This window comes from Lissotriton vulgaris, chromosome 9, assembly GCF_964263255.1.
Source record: "Lissotriton vulgaris chromosome 9, aLisVul1.2, whole genome shotgun sequence".
NCBI classification, from domain to species: Eukaryota; Metazoa; Chordata; class Amphibia; order Caudata; family Salamandridae; genus Lissotriton; species Lissotriton vulgaris.
The window spans coordinates 241,517,296-241,534,377 of NC_141697.1; the positions used below are offsets into that span (position 1 = coordinate 241,517,296).

The 17,082-nt window shown below is 41.0% G+C and overlaps 1 protein-coding gene and 1 long non-coding RNA gene across 4 annotated transcripts in view; one reads left to right on the forward strand and one right to left on the reverse strand.

Moving 5' to 3' along the window:
• LOC147689911 (protein-L-isoaspartate(D-aspartate) O-methyltransferase-like) overlaps positions 1-1,378 on the forward strand; it is a 160,387-nt gene extending 159,009 nt beyond the window's left edge. For all 3 annotated transcript variants that reach the window (XM_086937415.1, XM_086937412.1, XM_086937414.1), the window contains one exon: positions 1,007-1,378. In XM_086937415.1, the coding sequence (XP_086793541.1) occupies positions 1,007-1,019 (13 nt within the window). In that variant the 3' untranslated portion in view covers positions 1,020-1,378. The remainder of the gene's footprint in view (positions 1-1,006) is intronic.
• The window catches only part of LOC147689912 (uncharacterized), a 61,332-nt gene that overhangs the window by 36,163 nt on the left and 8,087 nt on the right, over positions 1-17,082 (reverse strand). The gene's annotated exons all lie outside the window — the stretch shown is intronic.

The window sequence follows — 17,082 nt, forward strand, 5'->3', positions numbered from 1 at the left end:
CCACTCCTCCCCTGCCTGGAGAAGGAATGCCTGCCTGCCCTGCCCTCCCCCAACCAAACCCTGCCTTCTGGTTTCTCATGTGCGAGAAGCAGAAACATAAAATGGTACATAAAATAGCATTTTATGTTTGTGCTTCTCGCACTGCAAGAAAGTAGTGGGGCGACGTCGCCCCTGGGTCTGAGGCTTTCCGCCCAAAATTGAAGGTTGAAAGTCCAACCGCGGTACTACAATGACGGTGGTCGGAGTTTAAACTGGTGGGGGAATCTGACACGGTTCCGAAGATTTCAAGGAGCCCGCCAGCCAGTCGGAATGGCCTCATAACTCCCTATGGACATGTTCTGCCTCTGGGATTATGATGTCGGCCTTTCAGAAATGGAAAGGGACTTTGGGTGCCCCTAGCAGCCCCCTTCCCTCCTAGCCCTCTATATGTGGCCCTGGGGGCCCCCCACACCATGAGGTGCCTACCACACAGTGCAGGGATTTTCACAAACTCCCATTTCTCAATGGTAGGTTGTGCTGCGGGCCCTTTCCGCCATCCACGCAAGCTTCCATTGAGAAATTAGAGTTTGCGACCGCACCATGTGCGGTCACATCATAATCAGGTGTGCGGAACCTCCGACCTTTGGTCGGGCAGTTCCCTTACAGAAACAGTGTTGGTCGGAGGCAACTCCGACTGACATCTAAATCAGGCCAATTAGGTTTACTTATTTAAACTACATGTGTAGCTAAAAACAATATATATATATATTTCGATATTAGTTTGAAAGGATATATTTTTGAAATATTTTTGCACTTACAATTATATGTATAGAAAAATGATACTTTTGTGATCGATTTTTTTGACATGATATTTAGGGTTTTGCTATTGTTTCAGTGATCCAGCTTTTATATGCTTGTACAGACAACAGTGATTGTGCCCTCTCTCGTTTCCTTTGCCTAACCTTATTCCACATTAAATGAAGCTCATAATTAAAATGTTACTTTGTTTCTTTCCTTTGTTTTATAGGAATGAAATCTGATGGATGTTAATCTCTTGCCTAATCCAGAATGATTCAACAGTGCCTTGAAAAGAGGACAATTCTCTATTACTAAGGGAAAATTTTTCTTTGACAATCTGACGATTGCATTGAAGGCAAAGAGGACCGATTTTTTTCTGAGAGAATGTTTGAAATGAAGTGGGCAAGCCATCGCTTTCTAGAATTATGTTCAATTGATAGGAAAACTGCAGTTACATTGGTATTGTACTGCAGGTGGACTTCTATAAGAAGAATATTACAAACACATAAGAAAATAGTATGTCAATGAAAATGTAAACAAGACCCTCAAAAACAATGCATAAAAAAATAAAATCTGGAATGATTAATTTGCCAGGAACGCACTTATGAAGTACTTTTTTCATGCTGTACATCTTTGGTATTGTAAAGGTTACTTTTAATTTCATTATAGCTTACTGAGAATGCTAAAGAATGCATGAGTTAACTGAATTGAATTCTTTTAGAAGTGCAGTTGAAAAAGGTCTGTTTACACAGTGGTCTGGAGAAAACACTTTCCACCTGTAGACACCCACCATTTAGTCTGCGTTGGAGCAGAACCATTGGAGAAGTGATCAGCGCAATGTGAGATGGTCTTCAAAGATTTGATTAACAATTGAATCTGCATACCCAAACAAGGAATTATGCACTAAATTCCAAAGAAGGCATTGGTTCAAGTCTACGTTGAAACATAAAGCAATAGGGGAACAGTTGCAGGCCATGTGGAATCCTGTGGTTTAAACGTGCTATTGGGAACAATAATGCTATTGGTTTGAGTGGTTGAAACGTCTATTTTTTTTTCTTCTCATTGCCCAAGTATACCAGAGCTTTGGGTCTCAGATCCCAATCAGGAAAAGGATTGAAACTGCCCCATCAACAGTATATTGGGATGGATCACTCTACACCTTGCCCTCCTTATTCACCCATCGGTAGCTAATTCTTTGCGGTCCTTGTATGCCACCATCTGAATATTAGGCAATAAGGTATAGAGGCCTAATCATTGGACTTTTATAGATTCAACCCATTTCTCATACGGAGCCCAGAAGTTATTCCTCTTACTTATTAAAGCTCTATCTAAAACATTAGTATGTTGTTTAGAGGCCAACCATTCTATTTTGCTAAGAGACACCACTTTCACCCAATTTTTACATATTTTCCTCCGGGCGAGTAGAATGAGGAGAAAGATCAATTTATTTATATTTTTTTTCTGTGATGCATAATTAACAGGGACCCTGAAAAAAATCAAAGATATGCTTACCTGGAGTGTGTCTCCAAGTATAATAGAGATTGTATCACTCACTTCCAACCAAAATTCCTGGATCATTGGACAATCATAAAACATGTGGATATCGTCGCCTTTCACTTTACCACATTTAGGACATTTTGGTACTACTCCATTCCCCATTTTGGATCATTTGTATGGCGTCCAATAAACCCTGTGGAGACAAAAGAGGTGGTTCCGCCCTAAATTTGCGGGCCGTACTGTGGAGTATAAAGTAGTACAAGATACTTGCCATAATTCTTCCAACTGCTCCCCAGGCAAGCTCTTCTCCCACAATTCTTTCGGCAGGTTGAATTGACCATCACTCAGCTCCACCAACAGCCAATATCCTTGTGCCACCTCTTTGTTCAAGTTTGCTCCAGCCGCCAGAGAGGATTCCAGTTTATTGTCCTGTCCCGCCCCAAGTCCTGCAGTGCGACTCCAACTCAGCATCTGGAGATATTTCAATCTTGATAAGCGACCCTTTGTTAGTATTTAGGCCTCCTCCCAAGAGATTAAAACATCGTTTTTCATCACTGAGTCCCAGAGCAGTATTCCCTTTTCCTTTACTGGTAGTGCCAAACGGTCCATAGTCCATTCCGGGGATCCTGGCGAGTCAAAGATTGACGCCCAACAGCTATAATAGTTGATTTTTAATTCCCTCCTAACTTTATACCAAGTAGTAAACCCTGCAGAGTTTTTAATCAAATCTTTTTAAAGTATCGAGGATCCCCATATTCATGAATAAAATCAGTGTCTTCCCCTTTTACATTTTTTAACATGGCTTTATACATTTTGCATTTTGTATCCGACTTTATACATTTTGCATTTTGTATCCGACTCCTCGGGAGATTTAAAGAAACTTTTTCCTCCATTTAGCAAAAACACGCATGCATAGTAGGAAAGATCCGACAACTTCAGGCCTCCTTTAGCATTTTGTCTTCTAAGTTTGTTGTATCCAAAGGATGACAGGAGAAGGAAGTAAACTTAAGGATTTAAGTTTATTTAGGAACATCAAGTACAGCACTAGATCAGTCAGAGTGCTCTTCCATGAAGCATCAGTCTTCAACTGAAGATCAGAGGCATAACATTCTACAATAACCTAGCAACCAAGGCACTAGGATACAGCAATATAATGAAGAACATACAATGAAGAGAATAACAGATAAAACATAGGAAATAAGAAAACATAGGATATAACACACCTCCTTTCCCATAAACAGAAAAAAAGAAAGAAAAAAAACCTAAAACATTTCAAATACAAGCCAAAAGAACAAAACATGTCAATATTTTACAAAACAAATCTCCAACAGAGATAGAAAATAGTATATTCATCTAAATATTTAGGTTTAGACCTAATTCTAGAACTGGACCTTGAGCAAGGGACAGATACATCAGACAAAATCGTCTGTCAATAATCACGTTATCAGCAGACAAAGGCATCTCACAATTATCAACATTCAGATTATCTGCAGGAGGGTCATGAATGCTAAGGCTGCAACCATCACTCATGTAAGGAGATAAGGCATACACATCTGTTTCAACCTCAACAAGATCAAGATTTGAATTCTTTACCTTGGCAACATTTCTTGATTCTAACCTTGTCACCAATATCCAAACAAATTTCTTTCACATGTTTATCTTGATCATACCTGATTTTAGATTTCATCTGAGCAGACTCAACCTTACCCTTAATTTGATCCAAATCAGGTACACCCCTTTCATGAAAGGTTTTGCTAACAACCCAACCAGGAGACAACTCATTAAAAGATTGTCTCCCTCTTAACAAAAAGAAAGGAGTTACTCCAGTGGTCGAATGCGGGGTGTTGTTATATGACCAAATTCTGTTGCTCACGACATCCTGAACACATACACCAGAAGAAATAGCTAACTCTACTGCATCCTTCAAGACACGGTTCACTCTTTCCACTAAGCCATTACCTTGCGGGGAATATAAAGCAGTGGTAAGATGCTTAATGGCAAAATTGTCCAAAAAACTTTTCATCTCATGTGACACGAATTGTACTCCATTGTCTGAAACCAGAAAGGTTGGAATTCCCTCAGATTGAAAAAGTTTTTTAAGACATTTTATGACATTACTAGTGTTCGGTTCCTTCAAAAACTCAAAGACAACCCATTTGGAATGATAGTCAACAATGGTAAGAATAAATCTAAAACCTTGATTTAAACCACTAATGGGTCCTACGAAATCCATGCCTAATTTCTCCCATGGACTATCAGGAAAGACAACAGGACATAATGGTTTATTAACAGTGCGTAAGGATTTCTCAGCATGAGAACATTCAACACAATCATTCAAAAAGGTATCCACGCAAACATCCATACCTGGCCACCAATAATGAAGTCTCAACCTCTTCTTAGTACTCGTAATCCCTCCGTGACCTTTGTGAGCAATGTTGACAATCTTATCTCGGATGGACACAGGAGGAATAAGAGAAAAACCCCTCAAAATAAAATCTCCCTCCAAGCTTAAATCATCTCTGACTTTGGAGAAAGGAAGAAGATCCTTATATATTTGATTTTCTCTTGGCCAACCCTCAGCAATGTATTTTTTTAAAATACAAAAAGAATAATCCTGCAAAGACGCCTTAATCCAATCAGACTCAGAAACAACATCCTTAGCTAGAACTAAACCATCAAGTAAATTAACCACCACTTCCTTGTCATCAAGAACTGGTGGAAACTGTAGAGAACTTGAAGGACATCTAGACAAGAAATCAGCAGTGAAGTTTTTCCACCTGGAATGTGTCTCATTACAAAATTAAAATCATAAAGCTTAGAAAAAAGTCGACTTAATCTTGGACTTGCATTCCTTAAACCTTTGTCATTCCAGATGTAGATTAATGGTTTGTGGTCTGACACCACTACCAATTCACGACCCCAAACATAAGTAGAAAAAAGCTTAACTCCCCAAACATAAGCTAAGGCCTCCTTTTCAATTGTACTGTAGTTTCTTTCTGATGAAGTGAGTTGACGGGAAGCAAAAGCAACTACACTCTCATCACCACCATTAGCTTGAATCAGCACAGCGCCTAAACCAGCATTACTGGCATCTACTGTAATGAAAGAAAGAGAATTCTCATCAAAAGGAGCTCCTATTATTAAATCCTTTAAATACTCAAAAGCCAATTTATGCTCTTCACCCCACACAAATTTAACTTTGTTCCTGGTAAGCATCCTCAAAGGCTCACTTATATGTGCAAAATTCTGTACAAATCTTGAATAAAATTCACTTAAACCCAAAAATGATCTCAACTGGTCTTTGTTACTAAGTTGAGCACAATCATGAATACCTTGCAACAGGTCACGTTTAGGAGTAATGCCTTTATGAGAGATGGTATGACCAAGATACTCAACCTCGTTAAGAAGAAATTTACACTTCTGTTTTTTAACAGTCATGCCATGATCATTTAAAATACCTATCACTTGATCTAATTTGATGAGATGTTCTTCAATAGTATTAGTAGAAATCAAGATATCATCTTGGTAGGCCAAAACATCACACACTTCACCATACAACTGAAACATTAATTTCTGAAAAACTGATGCTGCTGAAGCAAGGCCGAAAGGTAACCTCAAATATCTGTAGAGACCAAAGGGAGTGTTGAAAGCTGTCAAATCCCTAGACTCTTCACATAACTCAATCTGATGATATGCTGCTCGCAAATCTATGGTAGAAAAAACTTTTGTACCTCTCAATTGAGCCAGCATATCTTGAATACGTGGTAGGGGAAAACAATCCACTTTTATGTTCTTATTCAAGGCTCTAAGGTCTACACACAGCCTAAGCTCATCACAGTTCTTTTTAAGTGCGACCACAATTGGTGAAACCCACAAAGAAGAATGGATGTGTTCAATGACTCCATCCTTACTCAGCTGAAGAAGATGAGTTTTCAATTTCTCCATAATACTTAAAGAAACATGTCTGACCTTATGAATCATGAAACAGCATCAGGTTTCAAAATGATTTTGTGTTCGAAGCCCTTAACTGAACCAAGACTATCAGAAAACACAGCTTTGTATTTTCCCATGATACTCTCTAAGGACAATTCTTCAGTAACTAGAGCATTAAGGGCCAGATGTAGGTAAATCACATTTACCGATTTTGAAATACCGAATTTTACCGATTCGGTATTTCAAAATCGGTAAATGGGATGTAGGTACCAACATCTGGATTTTTTACCGATACCTTGAAATTCGGTATTTACCGATTCGGTAAATACCGAATCGGTATTTGCTATTGAATCCTATGGGCCTTGAAGCCCATAGGATTCAATTCAAATACCGATTCGGTATTTACCGAATCGGTAAATACCGAATTTGTCAAGGGTGCAGGGGGTGTCACTTTGACACCCTCTAGCACCCCCAAAACGGGCATGTTTGCAATGTGGCACACAGACATGCCCTAAGGGCACGTCTGTCTGTCACATGGCACATGTGTACATGCACAGATGTGCATGTACACAGGAATCGGTATTTTACCATGGATTTGTATTCCATGGTAAAATACCGATTCTGAAAGCCATGTGCCAATGGAAAATTGGCTACCCACATTGCATTTTCGGTAATTTTACCGAATCAGCAAATATTACCGAATCGGTAAATTTACCGATTCGGTAATAATAACGATTCGGTTAAATTACCGAATATGTGCCCCTACATCTCCATAGCCCTTTACCGATCGGAAACGGCCGAAAATCGGTATTTTCGGCCAATTCCGACCGGTAAAGGGCTACCTACATCTGGCCCTAAATGTGGTAGAGCAATCTAAAGAAATGGGATTATTAGTACCAGGTCTTAAAACTAAAGGAAATTTTCCTTGATCCTTCCATCCGAGAACATTATAGCCTTTCTTAGCTACATAAATCTTCGCTTGAATAGAACGATCTTCAAAAGTTAGACTATCAGTGAAATAGCCAATTAAGTCAATAACCTTTCCATTAAATGTAACAGTACGAATGTCAGGAGGCAAAAGTAAAATTCCTTTCCAGTGTTCTAAGAAAAGAAAATCAGCAATAATGGTGATAGGAGATCCTGAGTCTACAGTAACTTTAATAAGGACTGCACCAATTTTTAAATCACAGACTGAATCATAGGTAGGGGAATCCTCATGGCTATCTACCATATCAACAGACAATACAAATTTTCTTACAATTTGTTCTTCACTAACATTAGATACTTCTTCAGAATTAGTAACCCCAAGATACATTGTTTTAGATTTGAATTTACACACTGCAGCAAAGTGCCCAATTTATTTTTACAATTAGAGCATTGTTTCTTTAAGGCAGGAGAAGAAGTCGAATTAGCCAGATGTGACTTTGAGCCACATCTAAAACAAGCAGGAGGTTTATCAGTTTTCTTCCACTCGAGTATAGGAGGTTGATTACGTTGATTACTATTTTGAGACGAAATTTTGTTTACTAAATCAACACGTGTAGGTTTATTATTGCTCAATTCTTTAGAAGCAAAAACAGATCTTTCAATTCCCCTCGCTAATTCCAAAGTTTCTAGCAGTGAAGGATTCCGACAACATAAGATCCTCTCTTGAACTTTGTTACTAAAACAATTTACAACAATTTGGTCTCTAAGGTATTGATCAATAGGGCCCTCAAATTCACAAGTTGCAGCTAGGACCCTTAATTCAGCTAAAAAAAATATCAATTTTTTCATATTCTCTTTGTTTACGAGTATAAAATGTTTGTCTTTCAACAATTACACTCGTTCATCTTTAAAATACTTTTCTAAACGTGCAATAGCTTCAGTATACTCATTCCAATCATCTGAAGGAGGTCTAATTATAGGAGGTTGATGCTCAAAAATTCTTTGACCCTCAGCACCCAAAGCACTATATAACATTGCATTTTTCCTGACAGGAGAAAATTTCACAGCATCAATAGCGATAATATAACTATTAAAAGCCTTAAACCATTGAGTCCATTTAATTTTTGGAGTACCTGGTTCAGGGAGAAATGATGATGGGAGGACTGCAGTTTGTTGAGCCATTATGATACACTAGAAAATAAATAAATAGAATAAAATTGGTGCTTTATATCAGCAAGTAAGGGTCAAAGTAATGAGAAAAATAAGAATATATATATATATATATATATCAGTATGAATGAAGCACAAAATTGCAAAACTGTTATTTGTAGTTGTAAGTACGTAGTTGAAAAGTTATTTTTCGCTGTGTGTATCAGCGTAAATGATACACGTAGTCCCAAAGTTATTTTCAGCTGTGTGTATCAGCGTAGATGAAGAATGTATTTTAAAAGTCAATTTCAGCTGTGTGTATCAGCGTAAATGATACACGTCGTTTAAGAGTTATTTTTTTAGCTGTGTGTATCAGCGTAGATGAAGAATGTATTTTAAAAGTTAATATCAGCTGTGTGTATCAGCGTAAATGATACACGTCGTTTAAGTAAAGTCACAGGGCTGTGTGTATCAGCGAAGAGAAAACGAGTTAATACATTGAATAATTAATAGTAAATACCTCATAACTGTGTGTATCAGCGAAGCCTTTAAACGAAGAACGATACACAATGATGTTTGAGCGTTGCTGGTAACTCAAAATGGCCACTACATTATACGACGAGACTTGTTGACATGGACGTGAACTTCAAATCGTGATGACGAATTCTGCCGCTTCAGCCGCTGCTGAAAGATCAAGGAAACTCAGAAAGACGTCAATGGAGCGCAAAGAATGGCGATCTTTGAAAAACGAAAATTCTGAGTAAGTTGAGAACTGTCACTTGATCTATTTGAATGCTGCGATCATAGAAGTATTGAGTTTCAATGGGGTATACCCTAAGAACTCTCTGACCTGGGTCAGTAAAGGTAGATACAGTAGCAATGGTCAGAGTCTATCGATTAGTTGTAACATCAAATGTAGTACACGCATTTAGTCAGGTGTCAAGCAAAAAATTTTTTTTTAAACTATATCCAAAGTGTGCTTTGTATTTTTATTCATTATTTTAGCACGTTGTTGATTAGGTACTCAGTATCAATCAATGAGTACCAAGGTTAATGAAGAATCAATGTATTCAAACATAGAAAATACGCCATTCAATTACTTCATTGAATCACACAGATGCCTAAGGGCACAGCTCTCATATAAATGCAATAATATAAAGCTTCATATGGAGAAAACAGCACAAATAATATCAAATACTGGCAATTCAACGCGCTCAAAGTGATGGAAAAGGGAAAAGTTAAGTGGGATAGGTGTGATGGAAAGGAGGTGAGGACTGGGTAAAGGTAGTTGTGACCTTTAGAACAATCACAGTGCTATAAAATACATCCTTTACAGTCTAAAATTCGATCTGTAGTTCCAATGTACTCTTTAACATAGGATCCGTTTAGCTCCGTTAATTATTCCTATGTTGAGAGAATGGAAATGGTCTGGTCTACGTTTCGACCCCCTGATTAACGGGTAGATTATATCCTCAAGCTGGGGTCTTCTTCAGGACCAAAGAGAAACAGGAGCGCCTATGGATAATAATTTAAATTGAGTTTACCATGTTGTAAATAAGCTCATGTTTTGCACACAGGTGGAGCTTATTGGATTAAGAATGCTTACTTAATATGAGGCCCTTGGGTGGCCATTGTAGTAGGACCGTCGTGGGTTCCTTGCTTTCAAGTGGTAATCCTGCATTCATCTAAAAGGGAGTATGTATAACTGTCAGGTGCTTACAGATAGCGTGTATACGCACAAATTATCAAGACATCCTAAAGGGGTACTTACTGGAACTGGCAGCCTTCCATACCAAAAATTCTGGTCTTTCAATGGTCACACCGGGACCAGCGTTAGTGCGGTAAGGGATCACGCACCCCACGTGGTTCTGGAGGAGAGATGAAAGAAAGTTGGCCAGAAATTAATGGCAATTGCATTATTAAATAAGGAGTTAGCTAGAAAGTTGGACGGAAGATCAGTCCATTGCTTGGTCCCGCAAGGGAAAGATGAATTTAAGTCCAAAATGGGAAAAGTCCCATGAGTTACTGCATATGAGTGCTGGAAACGGCACTAGTCACATATGATTGTTTGGTGAAAAACAATTACGATCACCGCGTTCATGTCAACCCGGGAAATGAGAACCGAACGGTATCTCAGTGTTTCCCGCTGTGTCGACCTCGGTTAGGTATTCAGAAAGGATCGTCAAGAGGCTCACCTGTTATTTTATCCGGATCGGGTTTGTTCGCGGTGCTGCATCCTCGCTTGGTGCGCCGTTACTGATCGGCCGCGAGGTGCAGCCGCTGAGTACTGCCTGGGGGCTCGCCTGAGCCCGGCCAATCAGAGCACTCTGTTGTTAGGGGGCGTGTAAAAACCTCCGCTGCGTTCTCACGGCGTTAGGGGTTGTATGGGAGAATAGGGCTATATCGCTGAGCTCTATTTAAGTCCAGAATGCATAAAGATTGAAATAAGGCGTTAATATTGACCATTACCAATCAGTTGCACCATCAAGAGAGTGGTGAATGTGCCACCTGGAGTTAAAAGCCTGTCTTGCGATCAAAGCATTCCGCTGGTTGTTTGAAAAGGGATGATTGAGGTCGAACACAGAGTGTATTAGGTACAGTAACACATAATCACAGACAGTTTAAGGTTGCACCGGGTTTGATGCGCATTGCTATTGGAAACAAGGTGTCCAACAGTACTCTATCAATTGCTTGTAAGAATGGTATTTCCTAGCTGTATTATATACCAAGTCTCTTTAGTAACCACAAAAGTAGATTAAAGAAATTACAGATAACATTGAGTCTCTTTGTCAAGCACCGAAACAAGATATTCACAGATAGCATGACATATAGGTACGGTGGTATATACATCACTATACATTATCAACTGATCAAGGCCATCTGAGAGAACGTGGCATCTAGTTCATTGAGGCCATTTTGTACAGAGTCTAAGGATTGCATCCATTTGCATTCTCGTAAGTTCATAATGGAATCCAAATCCCCACCCCTAGGACCAAGTGTGATTTTCTCAATGACAACCCATTTCAGACATTCAGGTGTATGTGACATTAACATCAAATGTTCCACTAAGGGTGCCCCTGTCGTTTGGCATCTTATCCTGCTACAGTGTTGCAATACCCGGTTTTTTATCTTTTGTTTGGTCTGCCCTATGTAGATGTATCCACATGGGCAGAAGATGGCATAAATCACTCCGTGGCTGTTGCAATTAGTCAATGTATTTAGATTGATGGTCACATTGTTGTGCGTGATGGTCTTAGTTTCCATGCACATGGCGCAGGCTTTGCATTTGGTGCATTTAAAGTTTCCCACTATAGTGGGTAGATTCCACATAGTCTGTATACTTGGTACAGGAGGGGTGTCCAGCATTGAACGAACAACGTAGTCTCGGATGCTTTTCGCTCTTTTAAATGCATGCATAGGGAGACCTTGTGATCCTATTGTCTCTGATATGATATGCCAATGTCTATTGATTATTTTCCGAACGTCATTGCTCTTGCTGCAATATGTAGTGACACAAATCATCCTGTCTTCAGGTGGTGCGCGGTTTTTGGGTTCCAATAAGGTTTCCCTGTTACTAAACCAAGCCCTCTTGCGGGCTCTCTTAACCAGTCTTTTGGGGTAGCCTCTGTCCATTAATCGAGAAATAAGGTCATCCGATTCAGCAAAATAGTCATCCTTCCAAGTACAGTTCCTCCGAATACGGAGGAACTGTCCGAATGGGAGATTATCTCTTGGGGCCCTGGTGTGGTGGCTTGAATATCTGAGTAATGTATTACGCTCTGACTGTTTCCTGTACAGTGTAGTATACAGCAATCCTTCACGTTCCTTGATGCTGATATCTAAGAAATCAATGGAATTATTGCTACTGCTACTGGTAAATTGGATATCTCGTGATTGGGTATTTAGCCATCTGGTGAATTCCTCCAGATCTTCCTCCTGTCCACTCCAGATCATCAAGATGTCGTCGATGTATCTGCGGTATTCCGTGATTTTGTTGGCAAAGGGATTATGAGGTGAGAGAATGTAGTGCTGCTCAAAGTCACTCATGTATATAATAGCTACGTCCGGGGCGAATGCTGCCCCCATCGCCACTCCCTTACATTGCATGAAGTATTTATCCTGGAATATAAAGAAGTTCTTAGTCATTGCGATCTCCAGCAGATCGATCAAAAATTCTGTGGGTACCTCCGCTGGTTGGGGCCTAGTAGCCAGCGCTCTCTGTATCGTTGCTAATGCTGGTATCTGCGGGATACTCGTGTAAAGTGACACAATGTCCATAGTTACGAGGAGTTGGGTGTTCTTATCAAAGGGTCGTTGGTCCACAATGTTGATTACCTGCATTGTATCCCTTAGATAGGTAGGGGTTGCTTCCGCTAAAGGTTTCAAGAAAAAGTCTATATATTTACAGAGTGGTTCCAGGAGGGATCCACACCCTGAAATAATGGGTCTTCCTGGAGGTTTGGTAGGATTCTTGTGGACCTTCGGTAGCACATAGATGGTCGGGGTGCGCGGTTGTTCCACATTTAAGAAAGCATGTTCTTTTTCTGTTAAAAAGCCAGCATCCTTCCCTTTCTCAGTTAACAATTGAATATGACGTCGGATCTCCGTAGTAGGATTAGTAGCTATCGGCCGATAGCTAACCCCGTCACTTAGCTGGGAGTGAATTTCCTTCCTGTAGTCATCAATGTCCATGATGACTACGGCTCCCCCTTTGTCGGCTGGCTTAATAACCAGTGTTTTGTTCTTTTTGAGATCTTCAAGTGCCGCCCGCTCATTTCTTGTGATGTTATATTTCACATATTGCTTAGTCTCACAGGCCTTGATCACATCCCTGAGGACCAGACTTTCATAAGTCAAGATCCGGTGATTGGTCATAGCAGTGTGAGGGGTAAAGGTAGAGGGTGGTCGTAAGTCAGTGAATGCTCTAGTGGTAAAAGGAGTTTTATGCATGAAAAAGCTTTTAAGTCTTATCTTACGGAAGAATTTAGTTAGTTCCGTTTTGAGATTGAACATATTTGCATGAGATGTAGGAACGAAAGATAAGCCTTTACTCAGGATCCTCACCTGGTCTTCCGACAGTGTTTGGTTGGACAAATTCATGATCGGATTTTCTTTGTTCACCACCGGTAGGTCTTTCTCCTTGTGTTTATCTCTCCGTGATTGTCCTGCTGGAATCTCACCTGCTTGTCGGTGTATCCCTGTTGTCTTGAGTCTTCCCACTTCCGAGGATTCTCCGGATTCTGGCCTCTGGTAGGGCGTCTGTTCCATCCGCCTCCTCTCCCACGAGGTGGTCTCCAAGAGCTGTCCTCTAAAAAAGGCTGTTGTTGTCTGTTTTGAGGGTCCTGTGGGGGTTGATACCATTGGTCTTCTCCCACCACGTTGACCACCTCGATATCCGTACCCATATCTGGCTGAAGATTACTTCAAACAAGATAACCAGGGCCGCTTTTACAACAGGGGCAGAGGAGGATATCGAGGTGGTCAAAGTGGTGGGAGAAGGTACACAAATTTCTCTGACTCCTCTTACAGTGGCAGCAGCGACAACGAGGGAGCAGGAACCAGTGGCAATTACCAGAATCAAGACCAATGGTATCAACCCCCACAGGACCCTCAAAACAGACAACAACAGCCTTTTTTAGAGGACAGCTCTTGGAGACCCCCTCGTGGGAGAGGAGGCGGATGGAACAGACGCCCTACCAGAGGCCAGAATCCGGAGAATCCTCGGAACTGGGAAGACTCAAGACAACAGGGATACAGCGACAAGCAGGTGAGATTCCAGCAGGACAATCACGGAGAGATAAACACAAGGAGAAAGACCTACCGGTGGTGAACAAAGAAAATCCGATCATGAATTTGTCCAACCAAACACTGTCGGAAGACCAGATGAGGATCCTGAGTAAAGGCTTATCTTTCGTTCCTACATCTCATGCAAATATGTTCAATCTCAAAACGGAACTAACTAAATTCTTCCGTAAGATAAGACTTAAAAGCTTTTTCATGCATAAAACTCCTTTTACCACTAGAGCATTCACTGACTTACGACCACCCTCTACCTTTACCCCTCACACTGCTATGACCGATCACCGGATCTTGACTTATGAAAGTCTGGTCCTCAGGGATGTGATCAAGGCCTGCGAGACTAAGCAATATGTGAAATATAACATCACAAGAAATGAGCGGGCGGCACTTGAAGATCTCAAAAAGAACAAAACACTGGTTATTAAGCCAGCCGACAAAGGGGGAGCCGTAGTCATCATGGACATTGATGACTACAGGAAGGAAATTCACTCCCAGCTAAGTGACGGGGTTAGCTATCGGCCGATAGCTACTAATCCTACTACGGAGATCCGACGTCATATTCAATTGTTAACTGAGAAAGGTAAGGATGCTGGCTTTTTAACAGAAAAAGAACATGCTTTCTTAAATGTGGAACAACCGCGCACCCCGACCATCTATGTGCTACCGAAGGTCCACAAGAATCCTACCAAACCTCCAGGAAGACCCATTATTTCAGGGTGTGGATCTCTCCTGGAACCACTCTGTAAATATATAGACTTTTTCTTGAAACCTTTGGCGGAAGCAACCCCTACCTATCTAAGTGATACAATGCAGGTAATCAACATTGTGGACCAACGACCCTTTGATAAGAACACCCAACTCCTCGTAACTATGGACATCGTGTCACTTTACACGAGTATCCCGCAGATACCAGCATTAGCAACGATACAGAGAGCGCTGGCTACTAGGCCCCAACCAGCAGAGGTACCCACAGAATTTTTGATCGATCTGCTGGAGATCGCAATGACTAAGAACTTCTTTATATTCCAGGATAAATACTTCATGCAATGTAAGGGAGTGGCGATGGGGGCAGCATTCGCCCTGGACTTAGCTATTATATACATGAGTGACTTTGAGCAGCACTACATTCTCTCACCTCATAATCCCTTTGCCAACAAAATCACGGAATACCGCAGATACATCGGCGACATCTTGATGATCTGGAGTGGACAGGAGGAAGATCTGGAGGAATTCACCAGATGGCTAAATACCCAATCACGAGATATCCAATTTACCAGTAGCAGTAGCAATAATTCCATTGATTTCTTAGATATCAGCATCAAGGAACGTGAAGGATTGTTGTATACTACACTGTACAGGAAACAGTCCGAGCGTAATACATTACTCAGATATTCAAGCCACCACACCAGGGCCCTAAGAGATAATCTCCCATTCGGACAGTTCCTCCGTATTCGGAGGAACTGTACTTGGAAGGATGACTATTTTGCTGAATCGGATGACCTTATTTCTCGATTAATGGACAGAGGCTACCCCAAAAGACTGGTTAAGAGAGCCCGCAAGAGGGCTTGGTTTAGTAACAGGGAAACCTTATTGGAACCCAAAAACCGCGCACCACCTGAAGACAGGATGATTTGTGTCACTACATATTGCAGCAAGAGCAATGACGTTCGGAAAATAATCAATAGACATTGGCATATCATATCAGAGACAATAGGATCACAAGGTCTCCCTATGCATGCATTTAAAAGAGCGAAAAGCATCCGAGACTACGTTGTTCGTTCAATGCTGGACACCCCCCTGTACCAAGTATACAGACTATGTGGAATCTACCCACTATAGTGGGAAACTTTAAATGCACCAAATGCAAAGCCTGCGCCATGTGCATGGAAACTAAGACCATCACACACAACAATGTGACCATCAATCTAAAGACATTGACTAATTGCAACAGCCACGGAGTGATTTATGCCATCTTCTGCCCATGTGGATACATCTACATAGGGCAGACCAAACAAAAGATAAAAAACCGGGTATTGCAACACTGTAGCAGGATAAGATGCCAAACAACAGGGGCACCCTTAGTGGAACATTTCATGTTAATGTCACATACACCTGAATGTCTGAAATGGGTTGTCATTGAGAAAATCACACTTGGTCCTAGGGGTGGGGATTTGGATTCCATTATGAACTTACGAGAATGCAAATGGATGCAATCCTTAGACTCTGTACAAAATGGCCTCAATGAACTAGATGCCACGTTCTCTCAGATGGCCTTGATCAGTTGATAATGTATAGTGATGTATATACCACCGTACCTATATGTCATGCTATCTGTGAATATCTTGTTTCGGTGCTTGACAAAGAGACTCAATGTTATCTGTAATTTCTTTAATCTACTTTTGTGGTTACTAAAGAGACTTGGTATATAATACAGCTAGGAAATACCATTCTTACAAGCAATTGATAGAGTACTGTTGGACACCTTGTTTCCAATAGCAATGCGCATCAAACCCGGTGCAACCTTAAACTGTCTGTGATTATGTGTTACTGTACCTAATACACTCTGTGTTCGACCTCAATCATCCCTTTTCAAACAACCAGCGGAATGCTTTGATCGCAAGACAGGCTTTTAACTCCAGGTGGCACATTCACCACTCTCTTGATGGTGCAACTGATTGGTAATGGCCAATATTAACGCCTTATTTCAATCTTTATGCATTCTGGACTTAAATAGAGCTCAGCGATATAGCCCTATTCTCCCATACAACCCCTAACGCCGTGAGAACGCAGCGGAGGTTTTTACACGCCCCCTAACAACAGAGTGCTCTGATTGGCCGGGCTCAGGCGAGCCCCCAGGCAGTACTCAGCGGCTGCACCTCGCGGCCGATCAGTAACGGCGCACCAAGCGAGGATGCAGCACCGCAAACAAACCCGATCCGGATAAAATAACAGGTGAGCCTCTTGACGATCCTTTCTGAATACCTAACCGAGGTCGACACA